This window comes from Lepidochelys kempii, chromosome 7, assembly GCF_965140265.1.
Source record: "Lepidochelys kempii isolate rLepKem1 chromosome 7, rLepKem1.hap2, whole genome shotgun sequence".
Lineage (NCBI taxonomy): Eukaryota > Metazoa > Chordata > Testudines > Cheloniidae > Lepidochelys > Lepidochelys kempii.
Window position 1 is genome coordinate 6,580,422 of NC_133262.1, and position 24,177 is coordinate 6,604,598.

The window sequence follows — 24,177 nt, forward strand, 5'->3', positions numbered from 1 at the left end:
CAGTCATGATTTTATACAAACTTCATTTGCAATCTCAGTGGGGAGATTATGACTGCGTGGGAACTAGGGGCCAACCATTTTGCCATCTCCAGAGAGGGTTCTCTCAAAGCCAAACTTGCTCAGCTCGCAGTGTACCCCATGCTTCCCAGAGAGAACTTCATCTTCCGACGCTGTCAAAACGGATACTTTCCATAAGCAACAGCATTCTTTAAAATCACTTTTCGAGCTTCAGGCAGCACAGTACAATATGTATTCTGGTTATTATTCCCGGTATATAAACTTTGGAGCAGAAAGCACAAGCATACCAAATCCTGTGCAGGTAAACCAGGCAAACAAAAATCTCAGAAAAAGAATTCGTTTAAATACTGGCAACTTGATCCTATAATTTCAACTCCTGGGCTACTAAAAATACGACAGTTAAAACCCGTGTCCCTGCTGCTACTGTTGCTTTCTCTAGCCCAAGCCACGGAATATTCATGTGCTATTAAAGAGCAGCCATCGCACTAAAATACACTTCACACTGTGTGCCCAGGGGTCCTGTTTTTTGTGTATGAAATAGCTTAATATGGCACTTCACAGCCTCTTAAGTGGGCACATAGGAAATAATGCGAAGGAATTAACACCATGTTCAAAAATCATTGGAATAAAATCCAAATTCTCAGTTTTCAGACCAAATGTCCAACAAATACATTTTGGGTGTGGGGTTTTGTTTTTGTTTTTTTGGTTTGTTTTTAGTTCCTAAGAACGTTTCCTACAAATCTTAAGAATATGGAACCCCAGAATACCTAACAGCCACACATTTACAGATGGTACCAGCAAGATATAAATAGCATCTTCTTCTTGGTGAGATTTATGAAAGCCAATTAAATTACATACATTATAAGCCATTTATAAACGCTCTTCAACAGACCAATCAGCCAGGAGCCAGTACTGAAAACTTGCTTTTAACAAAATGCATATCAGTTAGGAGGGGAATACGACCTATAATTACCACTTTAGTAACAAAATAAGCAAAGCACAGCAGATGGACTGAACACAAGACCACGATTAAATAAAACAGACATTTGTAGGGATGGAAGTTCAAGCTGAGAATGAATTCAGAAGGCAAGCCTTACAAAAGCAACAAAAAAAAAGCTTAGCTAATCTAAAAGTTGCTAGCAACAGCAAAGTAAAGTTCAGCAATAACTTAGTACTACCTAACTTGGTCCCACTGAAATCAATAGTACTACTCATGGAATTAGACACGAATCAACACGAGTAAGGGTAGTAGACTTGAATCCAGTGCGGGGTACCTATTATTGACACAGGAAACCAACAAAATACCGCTGAGGCAAACTGCACAAGAAAGAACAATCCCAGTCTCCAGTGCTTTTTTGCTCACTGCTTCATAAACTTTCCAGATTTTCAGCATGCAAGAAACACACGCCAATTAATCCTTTGAGCAGATTCAAAAGCCAGTTGTAATAAACTGTTAGCGTCTTTGCCCCCATTTTGATAACTTACAGTCTAAAAAGGATTTCTCTTCGTTTTTGTTGAAAATGGAGGAATTTTAAGGTCAGATACTCAACCGGTGGCAATTAGCGGTGATAGAGTGACACCACTACATGGCAGCTGAGGATCTGATCCCCACCCGGGTTCATGGAAGTGGCACACTCTGTGCTACCCACAGCAAGACATATAGAGCCAGCTTTTGTCCATTGAATTTCAGAGTATGCTAATGCCAAGGACTAAATGTATGGGTAATTAATTATTCTGGTATTTATTAACACTTCTGTACTAAGTAGCCTTTGAACCAATCATATTGACCTGCTCCGTTTAGGTTATTTAAGCTTTCTTATTACATAAAAATGTTGTAGACATACAGTAGAAACAATAAAAGATACAAATCGAGAAGCAATAATTACGGAATGCATACATTTACAATATAATTATACAGTAAAAAGTCATAAAAAATCACAAAAGATCTGAACTTAAAAAAACACGCACAGATTTGGGTATTTTGTTTCTACCCTAACATTCTTTTAGACATCAATTATGCAGCTGCAAAACCCGCCTGAAGATGATACGATTGAAAATACAAAAAATATTAGTCATTCTCTGATCAAGACATTTGCACTACCAGCAGGCTAGCTGAAGTATGGTGAAGTGTACAGTAAGGGGATGGCTTAATGATACAGTATTTAATATAAAATCTGGTTTTGCAATACTTACTTAACTGTCTTTATACAATATTTCCACAACTAAGTAAGAGTTGAAAAAATTATGACTATATTTTAGAGGACTCTATTCAGACACAGGCATGAGTAGCATCTGTATTTTTGTGATTTTACAGTATTACATTTGACACTGCATTATGATGATGGATGACGTCAAACTCAAGGAAAACACCAAAGCCACATTTATCTAAAATCTTAGCTCTTGATTATTTGGGGGAATAGATTTTATCTTGTACAACTGGGATCATAACTTCATTTTTGCCAACAAGTCAAAATGGGTTAACCTTGGAAATAGACATCTACAGTTAAATAATTTAGACAATTTTGGGTAACTATAGGGGTGTGGCTCTCTTAATCTTACCACTATACTCATATGCATACTTTGTATGGAAAACTTTATTTGATAATAAAAATAGCATTCACAGACTTTCTCCTTCTTTGTTGCTACATCATATACATTGTGTCTGTTCCAAGGAAAGAAGCTTGTACTGGGTAAGTCCCCATCTACTTATACTAATGTTATGTATAAACCCAATAATTCAAATAAAGCTATGAACAATGTAGTATTTATATATGCATAGTGTTTTATAAAAAAGATTGGCCCACATACTGCTTTTTCATCAACACAGGAAAGAGCATTATGTCTCTAGCACATTGCAAGAAATGATGATTGAAGAACAGACTGCATACAAGTGCTTAATAATACACAAGCAGGCCCACCATGAAGAAAGAAATGATATCCAAACCAACAAAAGCTTTAGAATTACTTATATAGTCTCCCATTTTAAAACAGCTTTACATACCTGATTCAGTTTACATTAAAATATATTCCCATGAATCAATTTGTTCCATTTTCAGAAATATAAACACTTATCACATTCCTCACAGCTAAATTTCATCATAAATTCTCTTTTATACAAGAAAAAGGCAACAGTTTTATTTTTTTTCAACAGGCTCTATTAATTACAATTTAAACTCTGTACACACAATGATTGGCCATCTTTTCATTTTGTTTTTTTGTTTTTGTTTTTTTTTTTTTTTTACAGTACCATGGCAACAACAGTGATAGACTTGCAATGCTTTTGTGTTCGTATGGAAAATGTGAAACAGTATACATGTATACACCAACGCACTGTAAAAAGCAGCAGTTTACTTTAGTGGTCCAACAGTAACGGCAAACATTTTGGCTCAGCTAGGCAGTAATCCATTAAAATCCTATACCAATGCTACAGCAGACTTACCACACAACTTGCAAATTTAAAAATACAACTTTGAATCTTGCATTTTTTTTTCTTTTCCTGCTGTTTGTAGATTCAAAATTACAGCATAACCAGCATCTAGGCTTTCACAACCAGACCCTTCTACTGATTGCCTGTGTCCTTATGTGCCCTTGACAGGTCTCTCTTTTTTCGTCTCAGTAGGAATGAACCAGTAAAATAAAACTTGAATATCTCTATCTATCTATGTATAGACACAAAGATTTCCGATTTGGCAAAATAAGAAAAGCCCACTGGTTTAGACTGAGCAGAAGGACTATACCTGCCCTGTGAAGGGAGAACTCATTCCCCTCAAACTTCACTGTGTCTTTATCCCAGTATCCCAATGCACTACTCTTCTTCAAAGCAGACCAAACAATACCGGACTTGCTCAGATTTCTGTCCATTACTTCTAGTAGTTGAGTAGGGCTCCGGGGCCACTTTCTTAAGGAATATTGTAAGTGTTGCTGAGACTAGCGAGAGAGACTGAGAGTTAACGTTTGTGTGCTACACAGATATGGCCGCTACCAGTCTTTTGCCTTCACGCATTCTTGAGAGGGGGCCTAAAAGTATAAACTGTTCATGGAACAAACTATAAATTCCTTATCATAAGTCATCTTGTGCTGTGTAGGTTTTTGTATAAATATCCTTCATTGAAACAATAAGTCTCTTCAAACAGTACTTGTCATTTTAGGAACTTTTTTCTTTTTTTATTCCTTCAGCAGGAGTGCTCCATTCCTATTGATATGCACATTTTAATTCCTCCTTCACCCTTTATAAAAAAAAAATCCTCTGACTACCTTATATTATTGGCTGTTCCCATTTAATTATGGGGGGAGGGGGAAGTTGCCTGATAGAGGAATTTTTCTCAAGAAATCTACAGAATATGTAGAAACAAAATTTTATAATCCTTTAGGACCATTTGGCAAGTAACTTAAAAAAAAAGAATACACTTAAAAATACTTTCTTTAATATTATACATCAGGCACAACACTTTGTATATATTTTTGTTATAAGATTTCATCTGCGTAAAACGTTTGCTGCTATTCATAGGATCAGCAGGTGTCTGATATTTCATCATTTTAAGAAACTAAGATAATTTCAGCTTTATTACCCTCTTCTTAGAGCCTTCAGCACTATAAAGGCTGGAATATGGCTCTGTGCATCGGACGAGTACCTCAGATGCTGAGATCAGTGCTGCACTCTTTGTAGGGTTTCCTTCTCTGTTCAGGGGGGTGTCTTTTGTTGGTATCATATTTCAAACTGTGTTCTTCCCTCTCTCTGTGGCCGACTCGCTCATCCTTGATCCTTTTGTCTGGTGACCTCTCCCTTCTTCTGTCAGTTGACTTTGCCCTCCGTTCAGGTGAGCTCTCTCTTCTCTTCTCTGGTGATTTTCTTTGATCCATTAGTCTTTCGAGTGACCTCCTTCGCCTGCTTGGCGACCCATCCCTTCTGTGAGTCGGTGACCTTTCTCTTCGCCTTTCGGGAGAAAGGTCTCTCCTCCTCTCGTGTCTCTCCCTCCTCTCCAAAGTATTGTCAGCACTTCTTGTCCCTTCCCTCCTTTTTTCAGGAGATTTCATTTTTTGTCCATTTACCACCATTCTCTCTGGTTGTCTATCTCGTCGCCTTCCTGGTGATCTGTCCTTTTTTCTGCCTGTTACACTACCACTGTTTTGAGAAGTTCCATTCCAAGTGTGGTGTTCATTGGATTGTCTGCTAAACTCTCTGCTGCCTTTTGGATCTTTAACATATATCCGCTTGTCCCCATGTTGTGATGATTTGTGAAGATCTGGTGGATAACTGGACTCCAATGATGGGTGTTGTCGTCGGTCAGATGGCATGTTTTTCATTTCCGATACATTTTGTGAACCTGTGGCGGGACTGTTCCTGTCACTGCTGGGGTCTGGAAGAAAAACAACAAGAGCATATTGTTTGGTACAAATGGCTTTTTACAGTTCTGACACCATTTATGATTCTTCAGAGTTCATTAGTGCCAAAAGCAAACAACTGTTAAAGCAGTCAGTAGAAGACTAACTGAAGCTTTTGTTAATTTAAGTGTAACTGCAAACAATGAGTTATTGATTAGTATTGGTGCTTCCCTTTATTAGCTCCATTTTAGTCCAAGTGGCTCTCATCTTTATGCTCTGCGCATCATGGGATATTTTATATTTTTCCCCTGGTCCAATTTATAATGCTTAGATTAAAATAAGTTGTTTCTAGTGAAAAAAAGGAAGGTTTGCGGTTTTTAAAAGGATATAGCTCCCAAAAAGAAGGGCCTTTTAGGAAATGATTATCACCTTTTAAAATTATTTTTAAAGACATGCCTTCTTAGAAAGAGTTATAGTTTGTGTGATGTTTCATTTTAAATGACTAAAAGTATGAAATAATATAACTGATCTCTATGTTTTGAACCTATAGCATAATATTTTAATTCGACTATAAATAATGTCATTTCCATTTTTCAAGAACTTCAAACATGTTACTAAATCTCATTTAGTCCTATTACATTATGAAATAGTAGTGGGATAGTTTTGCTTTCACCACAATTTAGATGACAATAGAAGTTATGATCTTTCCTTATTAAAGACATGGAAAGATAGTCTAATACGTAGGATGAGTTTGATTTAACACCTGTTCTCCTGTTAATTATCTCACTGCCATAAAACAGATCTGAACTACCTTCAAGAACCAAACTGCAAAGCAATGACACTGTGCTGCAGCTAAGCTAAAATTACTCACATCATTCGTAACTGATGCTTATGAATGATTTATTACATATATGGCAAACATTAAAGCAGTTGCACTGACAACATGAGATGCAGATTTCTTTTTCTTTCTTTTTTTTTTTTTTAAGTATCTTCCGTAAGAGAACTCTGCTGGCGTTAAATAAGTACTTAGCACACGTCCTGAATTCCAATTTGGAGAGTCACCTACTTTAAGTAAAGTAGATGGTCTTGATGACAATGACTGAATAGCCAACAAACCACTTCGCAATCCGGAATCTTTTTTTCACTCTTCCACAACACACATGCTAAATACTCAAAATTTTCATTTTTCTTGTGTGCAAGCTCTTTTATTTAAACTTCTCTCGTCATTGTTTTTTTGTGCGCTGGCCATTATTTTTATGATTTACAGATGAAAAACACCGTGGCAACTCATGGGAGTTTATTTGGTTTGATTTTTAAAATCAAGGTGTGGGAGGACCACCCCATTTTTCCCCAGCTTTCTTCCAATCTGGCTATTGTACAAGGTAAGAGCGAGGCTTTAAACACGTTCGGGTAGTGTACTTACAATTCAAAGAATGTAGGGGGCTCAGAATGAATTGCTGTACATATAAAAATATAGCAAAGCGGAAAGCAATATGAGGGAATTAGGCCACAGCACAGAAACACCTAATATTGATTTTAGCTACAAACCGTAGTTTGATTATGGCCCGTAAGGTAGAAGCAAGGCTCCCCGAGCTTGTCATTTCTCATACATGCAGCGATATTAGGAGGTATCATCGCTGAGGAAGGAAGAGCCCAGCACCAAGAAAAGTAAGAGAGAGAGAGAGAAAGAGAAAAGTAGAAAATTTAGATTCCCCATAACAAAGATGAAAGAAAAAATATCTACATATTTTATCTTAGGATAAAGAAAGTTTATTTTTCCAGTATGATTGTCTAGGCATCACCCAAGGGTAAGACTGGAAAGACGGCAGTTGTTATTATAGTGACATAATTAGACATCTAAAAGGTGATTCAGTAACCCAGACAACAGATGCATCCATTTTAAAAGACAACTGGAACAGTGACACAGAATGTCATAGAAAAACGATTAACAATCAAACAATAACAAAAAAATAAAGTCCACCAAAGACCACAACATTAAAAATAAGTACAAAACTCATTACAAAAATATACAACCTCAGATAGGAGCACGTTCCAATCAAGTCTGAAAAATACTGGAACTTAACATTATCCGAGAAACCACTTGCGACTGAAGAAATTAAGCCCAAAATGTTACAAATGTGTATGTGTGTAAATATATATATTTACTTTATATATATATTTATTTATAACAAGTGCAGCCCCTGCATGTTAAATACTTGCTTGAAAACTATATGCTTAGCAGTTCAACGTATTATTAGCCAAAAGAAAACTGGTACTGGATTTTCATCCTCAGTGCAGCAGACATATGCTTTAAGAAGCGAAGCACACAATTTACAGGACATTTATGAAGTCTAGCAGTACTGTACATCAAAAGGAGTAGGAAAAGACAGAAGTAGAAAAAACATTACATAATTTTAGTGCTATTGTTGTAAACCCACAGTTTCCTTTCTATATTATCGAATATTTTAATTGTTTGAAATCTATATTCTGATTTGGTCAGACATTTAGATTCAATTCTGATTTATAAGCAGATAGTGGAAACTCTTGAACATGGTACAGTAAATTAAAAAAACCTAGTTCATGAATTGTGCAGAATGTTCTTTTGTTTTGTTTTTAGGTAATGGAGTGAAAGACTTAGAACTTACTGACACAACAAAATCCCAGATAAGGGAAAAAAGTATAAAGGGCATCCCTTCAAAATCAGTTTCTATAGAAACTTTAAAGACCTTTGGTTGGCAGTAGCCCTGCATTGAGGGCATAGTTTTCAACAATTATCTCAAATAAATAAGGCATAATAATAATATTAAATAGAACACTATTCTAAGCCACTCATTACTCTCCCTAATCAGCTCCAACAGGCAGGTGTAGAAAAGGACTTCTACTGCAAATCTCAGCAGAAAAGGAAAAGTAGCACTTTTCCCTCAAAACAGACTCTAGAAACCTTTTCATAACCTCCTAACTTTTTCAGAATTTACAAATTAATGACTTGACACCAACAGATATTGTAAGGGGGAAAAAGGACTCAGAAGGGCCAAATTCATCTATTTTTGCATAAACATTTTGAAATAACTTTATAAATATTTACACATTAGTTGGAGGCAAAACCCATTAGCTTTCTTGGCATTCATGCCCAAGGATACAGAAAAACTAAGGAAAAAGCCTAACAATAAACTACTGATTCAAAATAATTCAGGATTCCCTTTTTTTGGTGTTGGTTCGAGGAAAAGAGTTATTTTGAGATAACAGTTCAACTGCTGAGAGACAGTTTGGCACAGCTCAGTAATACTCCTTGTATGGTTGGACAAGACAATGCGGTTTTTGTTTTTTTCTCTCTGATCACCAAAAATACTGCTTTGATGATCTTGCCTTACACTGCGCCCAAGTCCGTGGAAGCAAGCAAAGGATGAAATGTGTAGAAAATTCAGCACAAGCGAGGCAACTAACCATATGTTGCAAAGGTTGGCAAGACACTGGTGAGAAAGGAAAATAAAAAGCATCCCCGCTTCAGATCTTGAGAAATCATTCATGGAGTGATGCCAGGAAAGAAAGGAATGTTTTCATAGTTTGACCCACCATATTCTGGTACAGAGCCATCTCCACGTTTCAGAAACAGGCGGACTCTGCGGCCACCATTTTTAATCAGTTCTATGGCCCGAGCATGCTTCATGTTCTTGGTGGTTTCCCCATTGATCTCTAGAATTTCATCACCAATCTGTCAACATGATGAAAGAGCAGAATCTAGGATTAAAATCAGGCCTTCAACAGAAGAATGCCACACCTTGAGTATGTCACTTAAGGGAACATAGTATTTAACATATTGGTTTATGTTTAGGAACTTTTCTCACTTGATTGTACATGCATGGCATGAATCAGTTAGCCTGGTTTAGAAATTCAAGAATTGATCAGGAAAGGAAAACAAAGGTTGTGGAATAGACCATCAGCACTCTGGCTACAGTGGAACTATGTTGTGTTACATCAGCTGTCTGGTGCTGTAAGTTTATCCTTAAAAAAAAAAAAATCTTTCCAAATATTAACATTTCTTGCATTACTTTTGGAAAGAAGAGAATATACTGGTTATAAAGTTATTAAATAAACAGCATAGCAGGTGTGCATGTTGTCTACAGACCTATAAAACAATGATAGACCTCTTCTCCGAGAACCTCTCAGTCAATCCCACAAAAACTTTTGCATGTGCTTAATTGTTGGAGTGAATGGGACTACTCACATACCTAAAGTTAAATTAGACCTGCCACAGCAAGGTATTGCATATACAGGGTAGGTAGAGGTAGCACGTGACGTCTCGGGTTACAACAGGGAAAAATTATGCAATACTTCAGTAGCTCACTAGTGAGTGTGTTACATAAGCGCCTCTCTGTACCTTGACTGTAAAGCATATAAGTCTGTTACAGGGCCCAGCTAGGAAATTTTAGCTCCACCTCTAGCAGCTCATGCTTTCAGCTCTAGAGGTTCCTGGTTCAATCCCCAGTGTGTTGGCCAAGATGGCAGCTTATCAGACCTTCTTTCATGCATGAACCTTGCTAAGTTATTTAAAGAAAATTGAAACATTAACATTTGGGGATAATGTCTGGAATAAGGGCTGGGGTGGGGACAGCAACTGATTGAACTTCAAAAGATGGGGGTCAAATAGAAGCCAACATATGGAGCAAGTGCAGCTTCTGACAGAAGCCAGCTATTGATAGGTTGGTAAGCAAGATAACAGAGATTATGAAAATGCCTTTTTCTCTTGTCATTTCATTTCACGGTAGTTGGCAGGGCAATAGGATTGGCAGTGAGGAAGGAGTCCCTACAATTTTCAAAAAAGTTCTTTTTTCAGAGTAGCAGCCGTGTTAGTCTGTATTCACAAAAAGAAAAGGAGTACTAGTGGCATCTTAGAGACTAACCAATTTATTTGAGCATAAGCATAAACACCACCCTATACCGGAAACCTACCGACCGCTATTCCTACCTTTCACCCAGACCACACCACACGATCCATCGTCTACAGCCAAGCTCTACGGTACAACCGCATTTGCTCCAACCCCTCAGACAGAGACAAACACCTACAAGATCTCTAACAAGCATTCTTACAACTACAATATCCACCTGCTGAAGTGAAGAAACAAATTGACAGAGCCAGAAGAGTACCCAGAAGTCACCTATTACAGGACAGGCCCAACAAAGATAATAACAGAACGCCACTAGCCATCACTTTCAGCCCCCAACTAAAGCCTCTCCAACGCATCATCAAGGATCTACAACCCATCACTCTCACAAATCTTGGGAGACAGGCCAGTCCTTGCCTACAGACAGCCCCCCAACCTGAAGCAAATACTCACCAGCAACCACACACCACACAACAGAACCACTAACCCAGGAACCTATCCTTGCAACAAAGCCAATTGCCAACTGTGTCCACATATTTATTCAGGGGACACCATCACAGGGCCTAATCACATCAGCCACACTATCAGAGGCTCGTATACCTGCACATCCACCAATGTGACATATGCCATCATGTGCCAGCAATGCCCCTCTGCCATGTACACTGGTCAAACTGGACAGTCTCTACATAAAAGAATAAATGGACATAAATCAGATGTCAAGAATTATTCATAAACCAGTGGGAGAACACTTCAATCTCTCTGGTCACTCGATTACAGACCTAAAGGTCGCAATATTACAACAAAAAGACTTCAAAAACAGATTCCAACGAGAGACTGCTGAATTGGAATTAATTTGCAAACTGGATACAATTAACTTAGGCTTGAATAGAGACTGGGAGTGGATGTGTCATTACACAAAGTAAAACTATTTCCCCATGTTTATTCCCCCCCGCCGTTCCTCAGACATTCCTGTTAGCTGCTGGAAATGGCCCACCTTGATTATCACTACAAAAGTAATAGCTCATCTTAAGTGATCACTCTCCTTACAGTGTGTATAACACCTCCTCACTGTATTTTCCACTGAATGCATCCGATGAAGTGAGTTGTAGCTCACGAAAGCTTATGCTCAAATAAATTGGTTAGTCTCTAAGGTGCCACTAGTACTCCTTTTTGCAAAAAGTTCTTGCAATTAATTCTGAATGGTGCAGCAGTTTTTTAAGATTGCCTCCCTACTCTCCCACCCTCTTTGGGATGCATGTGTGCAAACCTCTACTGACTTCAATGGGAGGCAAACACAGCACTCTCGGAGCAGGAATTGGTACAACAATGGCACTTCAAATCTATTCTTATTATTGGAACAAGCCAAAAACGGTGAAAAAGTTTTTGAAAAAAACAAAACAAAACAAAAACCCACCACTTTTGTTGCAAATAGATTTTTTTCCCCAACTCTCTTTTTGTACTTACCCTCATCTTTCCACACCTCTCAGCCGGACCATCCTCAGCTAACCGCAACACGTAGAGATCCATATTATACTCTCGGCCACCTCGCAGGCTAAAGCCAAATCCTTTGGCTCCTCTTTCCAGTTCAACGGTGTAAAAATCTTGGTCCTGGGAAGACAATTTGTACAGAACTGAACAAGAAGTTGAACTCTGTATTATTGCCGGGCCTGGCAAATATTTAACAATGGACATTAAATCATCTTAATAAATATATATATATCTACAAGGTTTGTTTTCATACAAAGACAAAGGCTTCTCATTGCTCCTAAAGACCTGTGATTCAAAGAGTGTTTGTTAATGGTCTGCAAAGAGCTGGTTGGTCCCATGGTGCTAGCTACTCCTTCTTGTTAGCTGCTGGCACATTCTATTCAAGACTACTAAAAAGGCATGCTATTCTTCTCTACACAGCAGAGTAATTGCTGTATTACCACAAAGATGCTTAGCAATCAGTAATGAGAGTGGTTATCACTGCAGTTGCCAGTGGGAGGGGAAGAATCCATGAAATAATCTCTCTGTTATTAAGTTGTGGCCTATACTATGATAAACCCGAAGAACCCATGCTATAGCCCTCTTATCAAACTTTGATTTCTTTTCTTTTTTCTCCTCTGAATCTGTCATTTGGCGCACAGTAACACCTTCAGGCTAGCCCCCTCAAAGAACACACTCCAGTAAACAAACACATAAATTATTACTGTCATAAGATATTTAATTGTCTTTGTTTTTAATCCTGATGCAGCTCTGTGTTTGAAGTGTTTGTCATATGAAACAACATCAATGCATATTAAAACTCTAATCAGTGATCCCTCTTTCGCAGACAAACTGGAGGAGGGAATCTGGCCTCACAAGATAAATTTTCGAGGGAGAACACTTTAAGCACAACCCTTAGCAGACTAGAACCACATTTTCATGGTAAACCAAGCAAATCAGAAAGGCATCCCTTACCTGTGCTGCCTGGGGCGGTTTGAAATCAAACTGGGATTCCTGCTTTGGTTTTGTGTTGTTCCTATTGAAATGAATGAGAGAGAGGAGGAGAAAGGGGGAAAAAACAACTCATGGGAAATGAAGATGACTCAGAAATAACCAAAGAAATAGCACACCAACATGCTCGCCTCAAAGAAAATTAGCAGACCTGGGTTCCTGGGGCATCTGCTGAGGAGTATGTGTGGTTGTAATCGTAGCAATTTTTTCAGCGTTGGTCAATAAAGTAGCATTGGAGGATTCTGTAAAACAAAATGGTGCTCCTTGTGAGAAAAGATCTTAAATCAGAGAATTCATTCAAAGACAAATGCATGCTTTGCAATGGGATTTCACTGGGAAGCATCAAATACATTTTTTAAGAACGTGCCTGAGAGGCAAGCGCACTGGCTCATCTTTAATAAATCCAGTAGTTGAAAGGAGAATTTTGTTACTAGGTAACGATTAAGTATTTATCTCAACACACACTGTGCAACGATTGCCCCAAAACCCTTTTATATATATATATATATATATATATATAGAAAGCCTTTGATTAAAAAAAAAAACAATAGGAAAATAAAGATGATAGAATTTCTCTCAGCCTTCTATAAATGCAGCCACATGCAACAGCACTGCAGCTATGCATCTGGAAGGGCGTTTTAAACAAGAGTGGCACATTGGAATTTTACATGATGCTGACAGTCGTCCTTGCTTGACTTTTTCTAGTAGTTGTCGTTAGACACAGAAAATTCCACTACAGCCTCGCTTCTGCCCCTGTGATCCTTCTAACCGGAAGTCTTTTAAACACTAACCTGTCACCGCTATTACTGTATTCTGTGCTCCTTCAATAACAAAGAAAAGTCTTGAATGTTCAAGACTTTATCTCTAAATCCATTACCAATGAAAAATTAATTAGGGGTTGGGATGCCTCAATCAGAAATAATGCCAGAGCGTTGTAAATTGTAAATGTAAATTGTGTACAGCAAGATGTCCCACTAAAGTAATAAATATTATATTTTTATGTAAATTGGATTTATTCTCCAGCAACCACATTTCATCAGCATTTTCATTAATCTTGAGGAAATTCCGAGAAAAGGCATACAAGTAGATCAGAAAAATATTTAGGAAGTTTGGGTTAGATGTGTTCCATTATCCACTTCACTATTGAGAGCTAAGGTTAATTTTTAAAAAGTATAGGCTAATTAAGGCTCACAGAATGTTTTGTTGCTTGAGCAGCAACACATATGCCAAATCTTAATTACTTCAAAAGTCAGAAGATCATTTGGGTTATTTTTATAAGAACACTAAAATAGTCCATAACCCACAACGTAGTCAATACTGACTCCATCTGAATAGATACCTTTAAAGTTTTTGTTATGGGTTGTATTGAATACAGGCCTAATCTAAAACTTATTGATGGCAATGGTAGTTTTCTATTGACTTAACACTTTGGACATGATCAAAAACACATGGGTTTCCACATCTCTCTTTAATAGTTAACCAATTGTGCTGTTCAAATTCTTACTGTTCATTAAAATACAGTCTATTGCACATTCTATGCTCAATGTAATACACACTCCCTTGGAGTGGCATAACTTGTATCAGACACACACAAAAACTGAAGGGTGAGATTTTCAAAGTCCTCAGCATTGGCCTAACTCTGCTCCGAGTGAATCATAGAAGCATAGAACTGGAAGGGACCTTAGGAGGTCATATAGTCCAGTCCCCTGCACTCATGGCAGGACTAAGTATTATTTAGACCAGGGATCGGCAACCTTTGGCACATCCCTCGGCTTATGCCGCTTCCTGCAGCCCCCATTGGCCTGGAACAGTGAACCGCGGCCTGTGGGATCTGCGATCAGCCAAACCTGCAGACGCTGCAGGTAAACAAACTGTCTCAGCCCGCCAGCCTGATGGGCCACATGTCAAAGGTTGCCAATCCCTGATTTAGACCATCCCTGACAGGTGTTTTGGGTTTTATGGGGGTTTTACTATTACTTCAGTAGGAGCAGTTAGGCCAATTGTGATCTAACCCAATACCCTGATTTGAATTCCCACAAATTTTCTGGGGGCAAGGGGTGGAATCTGAGCCCATTTTGGGAAGAGGCCCGGGATATGAATTTTGCAAGTGAGAGAAAAGATAGATTTGTGGCTAAGTCATAAAAATGAGAGACTTGGCTCCTGCTCTGCTACAGATTTTCTTAAAGGCTTTGGGCAAGGCACGAACGAGAAGGACTGGGGGGGGAGAGAGGGGGAGGAGGGAGCCATACGAAACCAAACCATATATCCAGATACAAATACTCTTGAAGCATTGTGAGTGTTTGAAATCTGGATCGAAATTAGGCCCTTTGCAATGTTAAGTGTCCATGATCCTATGCACTCGCCGTATGCATATGTTATACTGATCCTTATTGAAAGTGGTGTTGGACAGCTTTAGAAACTACAAAATGCACTAAGTGCATACACTCTCGATGAAAGTTAAGGGATAAGCTCAAGAAAGCATTCATACACAGAGAGAAATTCCCATGTATCTACAGGATTACAGTCATCAATAAGTGAAAGGACTTTTAGTGAAAGGACTAAAGGACTTGAAAATCTTTGAACTCCTCCTTGCTTGGCCATTTAGGAAAGTGCTCACTTGGAAGTCTTCAGAAGTGAGTGTTTTTTGAGGAAAAGTCATCTTTAAAATGGTTATAATAGATGGAACCAGTTGCACACTCTTAAAGATGACATTCAATATTTATGTTTATGTGAGAGGAAGTGCTGAGAATTTCAATGACATTTGCTTGGGAAATCAGAATAAACAAATACATCCACCGTTTATGATAATTATGATTTCTGAAGCTAATCTAAACAAAACATGTTGAGAACAGAAATCACCAAAAGCACCAGGAACACATGATATTCAAGGTACAAATGGAAGCCTGTTCCCTAGTCAAGAGCAGTAAGAACTGTTGACTCAGTGAATACAGCAGTAATATCTAGGATTACCTTTTCAGAAAATCTTGATCATTAGAAAAGACTAACCCCCTTCTGTAGGTAGTTACAGTGTCTTACCAATAATAAATAATCAAATAAATACGCAGTACTTATATACTACGTTCCCTGTAAGCTGCGTGGCCACAGGGCAGACTATTTAGCACTGCGCAGGTGCTCAGGGAACTTGCCTGGCTGGGACCAGCTGCAGCCAGGGTGAGGGAGCTCGGGGGAGTCCTCTCTGCCTGCCATAGCCCTGGAGCACCTCCTGCACCCCAAACCCCTCATCCCTGGCCACCCCCCAGAGCCCAGATCTCCTGCACCCCAACCCCTTGCCCCAGCCCTGTGCCCCTCATTCCTGGCCCCACCCCAGAGCCAGTACCCCCAGCCGGAGCCCTCCCCCTCCAACCCTCTGCCCCAGCCCTGAGCCCCTTCCTGCACCATGAACCCCTCTTCCCTGGCCCCACCCCCACCCCATGAATTTTGTTCTGTGCACCAATATGAACGTGATGTGTCACACATCACCTCCATATTGGTGCACAGAACAAAATTCATTCCGCACATGTGGTGGGGAAAATTAGAGGGAACACTGCTTATAGCGTGATTTTTATCCAAGGCACATCCTTCCCCTTGCTGGCAGTGTGAAGTCCACTGAATACCATGGAGGTATTCTTTTGAAATCATTAGCATGAATCCAGTTGGTGTGGGTAACAATACCGGTGAAGAACAGTGTGGGCCTAGCACGGACCCTGGGAATGCACTGAGTTCGCTATCCTGCTCTGAAGCCTACGCTGCACTGTCATCACTTCTATTGTTGCCTGCACTAGTTGGATTCACACTAGCTCAGGTCAGGTAGCCCATGAGTAGCTTTTGCTGTGTAGACATATCCTGTGCCCTTGTAAAAATGGCATACCTTCCCCTGCTGGACAGGAGGCCTAAGGGCTATTTTCATTCCTCTGAAGGGCTACAGTCCGAAGTAACCACAGTCTAACATGGCTGAGCTTACTGATTACTTTAGCCTTGTCTGCACTGACTCTTAGTTTGCGAATGGGCTTTCATTCATAGATTCGTCAGTGTTAAGGCCAGAAGGGACCATTATGGTCATCCAGTCTGACCGCCTGCATAAACACAGGCCAGAGAATTTCATCCAGCAATTCCTTCCCCAAGCTTACATCATTTCTGGTTGAGCTAGAGCTTTAGATAGACGTTCAGACTTGATATAAAGAATTTGAGTGACACAGAATCCACCACCTCATTAGGTAAGTTGTTCCGATGATTAATCATCTTCACTTTTAAAAAAATGTGTAGGTAGTGATAAAAATTCTAGTCCGAATTTGACTAGCTTCTGCTTCCAGCCCAAGTTAACACACAAAACAAAACACCTGGCTCTCCAGTAACTCTAAAGTCTTCTTTCCTGCCTAACCATGTTTGCATTACGCTTCTGTCATCTGGTATTTCTCCCTGGTGACTCTGAGGGAAGTTCCCTATCATGCCAGTTTGCATTAATGGAAGGTATGTGTCTCAAGTAAAAGAAGAGTGATTTGAAGATGATGGCTGGAAGCTTTTCTGGAAATGTATCTAATGCTGGGATTGTATTTTATTGCATCGGTTTATTTTATTTTAAACTATAGGACACCTTGTAACAGATGTTCCTTTCCCCACTAACTGGGTGAGTGTGGTTGGAGAGAGGCTGAGGAAAGGAAAGTGAAATTAACTGTGCTTGTTGGGGGTGATGCTGTCTGGAGCCAGCCAGCCTTGTGCAGAGATACGCACTCCTGCTTGTGGGCACTGGCTGCATTCAAGAACTGTTGGATTTTAAGACAACATGGTCTTGTCTAATTCACTTGGGCATCCCTGAGGCTACAATCTGCTCCCAAAATAAAATGTTTCTAAATTGTACTGAATTCAAAGAGCACACAAGCCACATAAACCTTCCATTGCCATTTTGGTATGACATGAAGACTGGGTATAAACAGAATACAATAACCTTGTTCCTTAGGAGGTCATGCTAAGAATATCAATCTTAGGTACTGATGAAGTTCCATGACATGGTTCTGGGTCTATCTTTAGACCACCCTAGCATAAGAGTTAGTAATTGTCAACAGATGTGCAGTATTTTTACTAACTTTTTATAAAAAGGCTCGAGATACAAGGCAAGCAGCCTCCCCGAATAATTTCTACTGTCCTCCCTGCTTTGAAATGAGAAGAGCCATCTATCTAATTGACTTAAAGGTTGTCTAGATTTACTAACTTCTGTAAGAACCGCTATATCATTTGCTGAAAGGCTGTTTGCAACGTTTTACTTTAGTTTAGATCGCCTCAAACCACCTTTAACAACAGAGATGGCTCTCTCCACTGCCACCATCAGAAAGCTTTGCTAAGTCAAGCTAACTGAGTGGGTACTCACCAACACTTCAAGTTCAGGCTCAGGGATGAAACAGACAGACATTGCTTCTAGTTTTGTTCCCATGCCAAACACTCATTCCCAGTGTACTACACATTTTCCTATATCCTGTAAAGATTTATGCATGCGACTGACTGGATGTACTGTAGCAGTCCCACTGCTTTCACAGACAGCTTCAGTGGGAGTACTCAGGAAGGTGTAAAGTTAAGTGCATGCAGGATCAGGGCCTAAATTAGTAAAGAGCAAAATAACTATCTAAAATATTTGAAGGCACTATGGGCCAAATTGTGCCCTTGGATAGATATGTGCAACTCCCATGGACCTCAATGGGCACTATACAAATATTTATGGGACAGAACTTATCTACATATACACATACATACAAATGCTTTTTATTCATTTCCTGGCTTGGACACTAGTACACCTTGGTTCCTCCTATTCTCTGCCTGCAGTGCAGCGTAATATAGGCTCCCCTGTGTGCGGTGATACTGTGGTCTCATTTCCGTTGCTGGGCTTAGTATGCAGGGGCTGGATGTTGCTGGTGGCCTGTGATATCCAGGTGGGCAGACTAGATGGGCTTGTTGGCCCTTCTGGCCTTAAACTGTAGGACTCCCTCAGAGGCCCTAGGAGTATCACACAGTTAAAATAACTTTTTAAAAACTTTTTAGTTTCATTAGTAAGCGATGCCACACTTGTGATCTTCTCATGATATTTGGCTGTGGAGAAAAGCTTGAAAATATGACCCCTAAAGGCTCCAAATCCAGAAGGCAGATGAAAAGAACCCAACATGGATTTTTTTAAAACCTCATGATTTTAAAGCAAATCTCTCTTGATATTTTTGGGGGGTGGGGGAAGGGGGGCTGTACTATGACTTTTGAATGCTTGCTGAGTAAAATTGACAAAATCACCTTGAACTGCAAAGTGCAAGTGAAAACAAAGGCCTGCATTCTGAGTGACACTAGTGTAAAGATCATTCCCTTCTTACTTGGCACTCCTTTGCCTTTCTTTCCTTTCAGCGTGGAATGCCTTCAGAACAGCCTTAGCTCACCACTGTCTGCATGTCTTTCTCCCAGCTTAAATATAGTTAACGTGGTATGTTGGGTCTCCCATAATCCTGTTGTGTGTGTTTGGGTGCACAAGACTGGCATGCTTCCGACACACACACACACACACACTGACTGGCAGAGTACGTGTGGGAGAGAGCAAATCCTCTCTTATGTGAAGATGCTTAAACCATTCAAGATTTTTATAACTCAGATGTCAACGTCTCTCAATTTTGTTCAGTTGCCGGAACAAGGAAATGAACGACTTTTCTCTAGGTCTCTATTCAACATTGGCACATACAGGCCAGTTCAGATTCTGGCCTATTCGATTTATAGTCATTTCATTATTCATGAATACTCAATTCACTGGAAGCTGCAGAGGATCACACAGAGTTTGACCTGCTGCTTAGCAACATAAGGAACAAGCCCTGAAACATAAAGAACATCTCATCCTAAATATAAGTGGTTTATAAGGACAGATATTTTCTGGTCTTAATCAATTTAAATTTTTATAACTAATAGCACTGCAATCAGGCTTCTTGGGTAAGGCATGAATTTTTGTTTCAGGTTGTGATTTTCAAAGGAGTCTGAGAGTACGTCTACACTGCAAAGAAAACCCTGTGGTGCTAAGTCTGAGGGGCTGGGTCAACTGACTCAGGCTCGCAGGACTTGGGCTGTATGGCTAAAAATAGCAGTGTAGACATTCCCACTGGAGTTGGGAGCCTCGGTTCTGAGATCTGATTAGCGGGAAGGGTCCTGGAATCTAGGGTCCAGCCCAATAGGGAACACCTACTCAGCTGTTTTTAGCCCTGCAGCCCAAGCACTGTGACCTGGGCTGTGACACTCAGTGCTATGGGTTTTTCTTTGCATTGTAGACATACCCTTAGAGAATTAGGCACCACTGAATTTTTCCACTGGAAATTGGACATGCGACTCCTTTTGCTCCTTTGAAAATCCATGGCTCAATTCATAGTTTCTCTCCAGCTCTCTAAAAACATTCACTGCCATAAACTCTGTTTCATAGATTCAGAGTACAATATGGCTTGTGTGGTGGACACCAAAGCAAAAGTGACAGCAAAATGTTTCCAGTCAGACTGTGGGGTGAAAAAACCTCATGTTAATAGTTTTCATTGCAATGGGCTATCTTATTTGAGCCAATTTTTCCTTAATTGCACTCTTTCTTCATTTAATTGAGTTTTCTGGACTGCAAATAATATATTGCACGATTCTCAAAATGCTCATTAGGATTGAATAAGGGCCGTCAAATGCTATAAACATTGATTCAGCTTGACACGAACAGGACAGCAGGAGAGAATTTCTACAAAGCAAATTCAGACTACAGACCAATCTAGAGCATACAATTTACAGAGAATCAATACAAAATATGGGATTCAGAATCATAACAATTTAATCCTACTATAGAAATATCCCTAACATTTATGCCTTGTTCTTAATGGTATAGTCAGGGATAGGTATGGGAAAAGAGTTTTTCCCAATTCAATCCTAGGGCTTGTCTGCATGAACATTTAGTTTGCAGCAAACTGGGGTGTAAATCTACCCCATTCTATCCTGCCATGCACAAAGTGCTTGTATAGACCCTGCTGTTTCTCACTAACCGTTCCTTAGCACATAGCAGGGTAGATTTACATCACAGCTTGCCACAAACTAAGTGGTTGTGTTGCTAAGCCCCTAGGCACGGTGAAGATCAATTAATTGTTTTTAAGCACTCTATGACCATGTCTGGCCCCAGCTATCAGGCATATTAAAAGTAATCCCTGGGACAATAAAATTTGGGGACAGTGAAACCCCATCTAGGTGTAACTCCTGAACCAATCAGTTGTGAGCTCCTCAAGAACCAAAGTCACCGAGCAAAACCATTTCAAACTGCACTGAGATCATTCCTAAAGCAACTTGCCCTGAATAAAAACAAAGCTTCTTTTCAAACAGCTTAAATCATGACAATGTGTTTATCCCTTTCTGTGATCCCTTTTGCTATACAGACTGCTTGTGTATATGTAAAACCTTAGGGACTTCATGCCTTACAGAGCATGCATCCTCTCCCAAATATTCTAATGCAGTATTATCACCGCAAAAATCAAATAAAGTTTCAAAATCCATAGAGATGTGGGTCATATTTACAGAAGGGACAGATGGAGGAATACAGGAGGGAGGGGATCTTAATTTCTGACCAGACTTAGTGCTTCTAGTTTTTTTTTAAAAACTGATTTCCAGTTATAGGGGGGGTGAAGGGAGAAAGGGGGTGGGAAGAAATATGGTTGTGTGACAGTGGCAAAACTTCTCAATGCTAACTCCAGCCTGGTGGGTTGAGAATGGAAACCTGCAAGTCTGTGCAGCTCAAAGTGACATGAAAAGCCAAAGAGAAATAAAACATTTGGATGAGACAGAAATGAGCATATACTTTACCATCCCCTGGAATGATGCGCAGCGTAACAGTGTTTCCTGCTTCTTTAATTAAGTTGACAATATCTGAATGCGATTTGTTGGTGATGGAACATCCATTAACAGCCAAGATCCGGTCTCCTACTTTCAGCTTGCCACAGCGGTCTGCGGGGCTCCCCTCAATTATCCGACCTATTTTGTGAGGCATGGCCACACATGCATTTCCTGCTTTTGTATTGGTTTTGTTTTTGTTTAATTGTTTATATACATGGGACAGCGGTGAAGGGGAAAAGGAGAAAAAGGGTTGAAAAGGGAAAGAGAAGGTTAAGGGTTAATTAATTAATGCACCAAGCAAAAGTTATTAAAGGATAGCATTGCTGCCACTGTTCAAAACATTGGCAATCAACTATACGAGTGCAAAGTGCTTCACCTGAACTTACTACCGTTACAAGTAGGTGTTTCCTGCAGGTGGCTAATCCACCAAAACTCTGCCCTCTCGTTTGGTTACAAATGGTGAGATTTTGAGAGGCTACAACTGCACTCAACAGTCCAAAAATAACCCAAATGAGGTTTTATTTTTGTACTGCAACCTTGAAACTGCTGGTAGAAAACTCAACCTTGCTGCTTGCAGGTTACTTCAGTCAGCATCTCTCATCTTTATCTCAGCCAACTGCTGTTCAAGCTTCTGCCAATGTTTTGTTCTTTCTCAATTTAGAAAGATAAATCACTCTATGCCTAATAAGGAGTGTGACTCCCCTTTTAACCACAGAGATCTATTCTATCAATGCTGCATGGGTAAGCAATAAGACATTGTTTCTTCCATAGTGAACAAAGGAAGCACTAGGCAAGGCGCAGGACTACTAGAAATGGGCCAAGACTGACATACCTGACCTGCTTGGTACCACCAACCTCCTCATAACCATTTGTTAACTCTTCCCATTTTATGATCTTAAAAGGCATAGGGTTGGGGGTGGGGGATGGGGAGGAGAGGGGAAATGAGGCACTCCTGATTTAAACAGCTCTAAAACCACAGGCAGAACAATCCAAATATCTAAGAGAGCTACATAGCAAGAGCATTTTGTGAGGAATGCATTCCAGACTCAGAAATGTCTTCACACCGCACACAATCACTTGACCTTGTACGGGGCTGAGCACCACTGAAATCAATGTGACTGGAGGATGCTCAACACCTTGCAGAACTGAGTCTAGAGGACACAGAACCCGGGTCAAACAAACCATCTAGCTTCCTGAAACTGCAGTCAAGCCCAGACATGCATCACATGATAAGTGGGGCATGAGATTGTGAGGCACACAGTGACAGCTCTGCATCTGGAATACATTCATCCCCAAAAGGCAGCTCTGTGTATATGCTGTAATCATTTATTTTATTAGTAGTTTTAGAGATACACACTGCTACATGGGTTACAGTACCAGAAAGACCATAAAGAAGAAAGGGCTAAAAAAAGCGGGATATGACAAGGTGGGAAACACACGCTCATCACCAGCAGAAAGGGTGATTAGAAATGGGATGGTATTTCTCAATAGCGAGCAAATTCCTCTCTCGTACAGACAACCATTGGACTGCTCATTTCAGAGGATGTTTTGTGGGCATCAAAATCAGAAATTCATTTTCAATCTAACCTATTTACTGATCACGGATGACTGACCTCATGATGAGGTGACCAGGGAAGTTTTTGAATCAGTTTGGCCCATCTCTAAAGACCACCCATGTGAGAGGTACAAAAAACTACAGGTTCGAGGCAAGCACTGCATAGCTCAGGACAAGCATCTCATGCAGAACATTAGGAAAAAGTTCAATAAACTCCAAAATTCAAGGAAAAACAGTCAAAGGTCAAAACATATCACCGTGGAAATCCTACAGAAATTATATTACAGCAGTTTCATTTAGCTAACATTTCTGGTTCAAGTAAACAACTTTTCACATTATGACAAAGTTCCTTTATGGAGAAAAAAGCACAGTATATCTCACATCTTGTAATGTGTATTTTACCATATATACTAAATACTTTCAAGTACATAAAACTCTCTTCATATTCAGTTTACACTTTAATAGATCACTGTGCTTTCGTATAAACATACCCAGGACCAATTTGCAGTTTTGAGGTATTGAGGGACACGTGGGACTGCCCTCCTCCAGAAGGAGCTTGGGGATGGACTGTACCTGAGACACTGTCTTCACAACTCTCTTTTCCCCCTAAAATTTGCACTGTAGCAGCTCTACCAGTGCTAAGAATGACTGCTCTCGAAGACATGGCAGTTAAAGCACCATCACTATGCTCATGCTCTCACCAGCGACAGCAATGGTGAGAAATTTTAGGGAGAAAAGGCCAGTACAGACAAAGCCAGCGAGAGGCACTTCTTCCCCAAGCTTGCCAGCGCACCTGAGGAACATTGCAGGTTGCATAGGATGGTGCAGTCTACTTGGCCTGGTGTGCCCAACCTGCTACACAGGAAGGAGGAGAGCTACTGCTCTGCCTCCTCTTTTCCCCTCCTCGTCTTTCTGGAGGATGTGTGTCCTGGGAGTGCATACGCAGAGGCGGGTAGTTTCTATACTCCCCTGAGCATAGAAGCCAATATGGCCTCATGCAGGGTATTCATTCCCATCACAACCTTACTTCCATTCCTACCGTACCCATATCCCAGCACAAAGGCC

The 24,177-nt window shown here is 40.0% G+C and overlaps 1 protein-coding gene across 29 annotated transcripts in view; it reads right to left on the minus strand.

Moving 5' to 3' along the window:
* Positions 1-2,780: 2,780 nt before the first annotated feature.
* MAGI1 (membrane associated guanylate kinase, WW and PDZ domain containing 1) overlaps positions 2,781-24,177 on the minus strand; it is a 481,666-nt gene continuing 460,269 nt past the window's right edge. For 12 of the 29 annotated variants that reach the window (XM_073351013.1, XM_073351009.1, XM_073351007.1 and 9 more), the window contains 6 exons: positions 21,528-21,731; positions 12,853-12,943; positions 12,666-12,726; positions 11,688-11,831; positions 8,914-9,052; positions 2,781-5,375 (listed from right to left, as the gene is read on the minus strand). In XM_073351013.1, the coding sequence (XP_073207114.1) occupies positions 4,651-5,375; positions 8,914-9,052; positions 11,688-11,831; positions 12,666-12,726; positions 12,853-12,943; positions 21,528-21,731 (1,364 nt within the window). In that variant the 3' untranslated portion in view covers positions 2,781-4,650. Of the gene's footprint in view, positions 5,376-6,888; positions 6,978-8,913; positions 9,053-11,687; positions 11,832-12,665; positions 12,727-12,852; positions 12,944-21,527; positions 21,732-24,177 lie in introns of all 29 variants that reach the window. The other 17 variants (XM_073351026.1, XM_073351018.1, XM_073351011.1 and 14 more) reach the window with 5 other exon arrangements.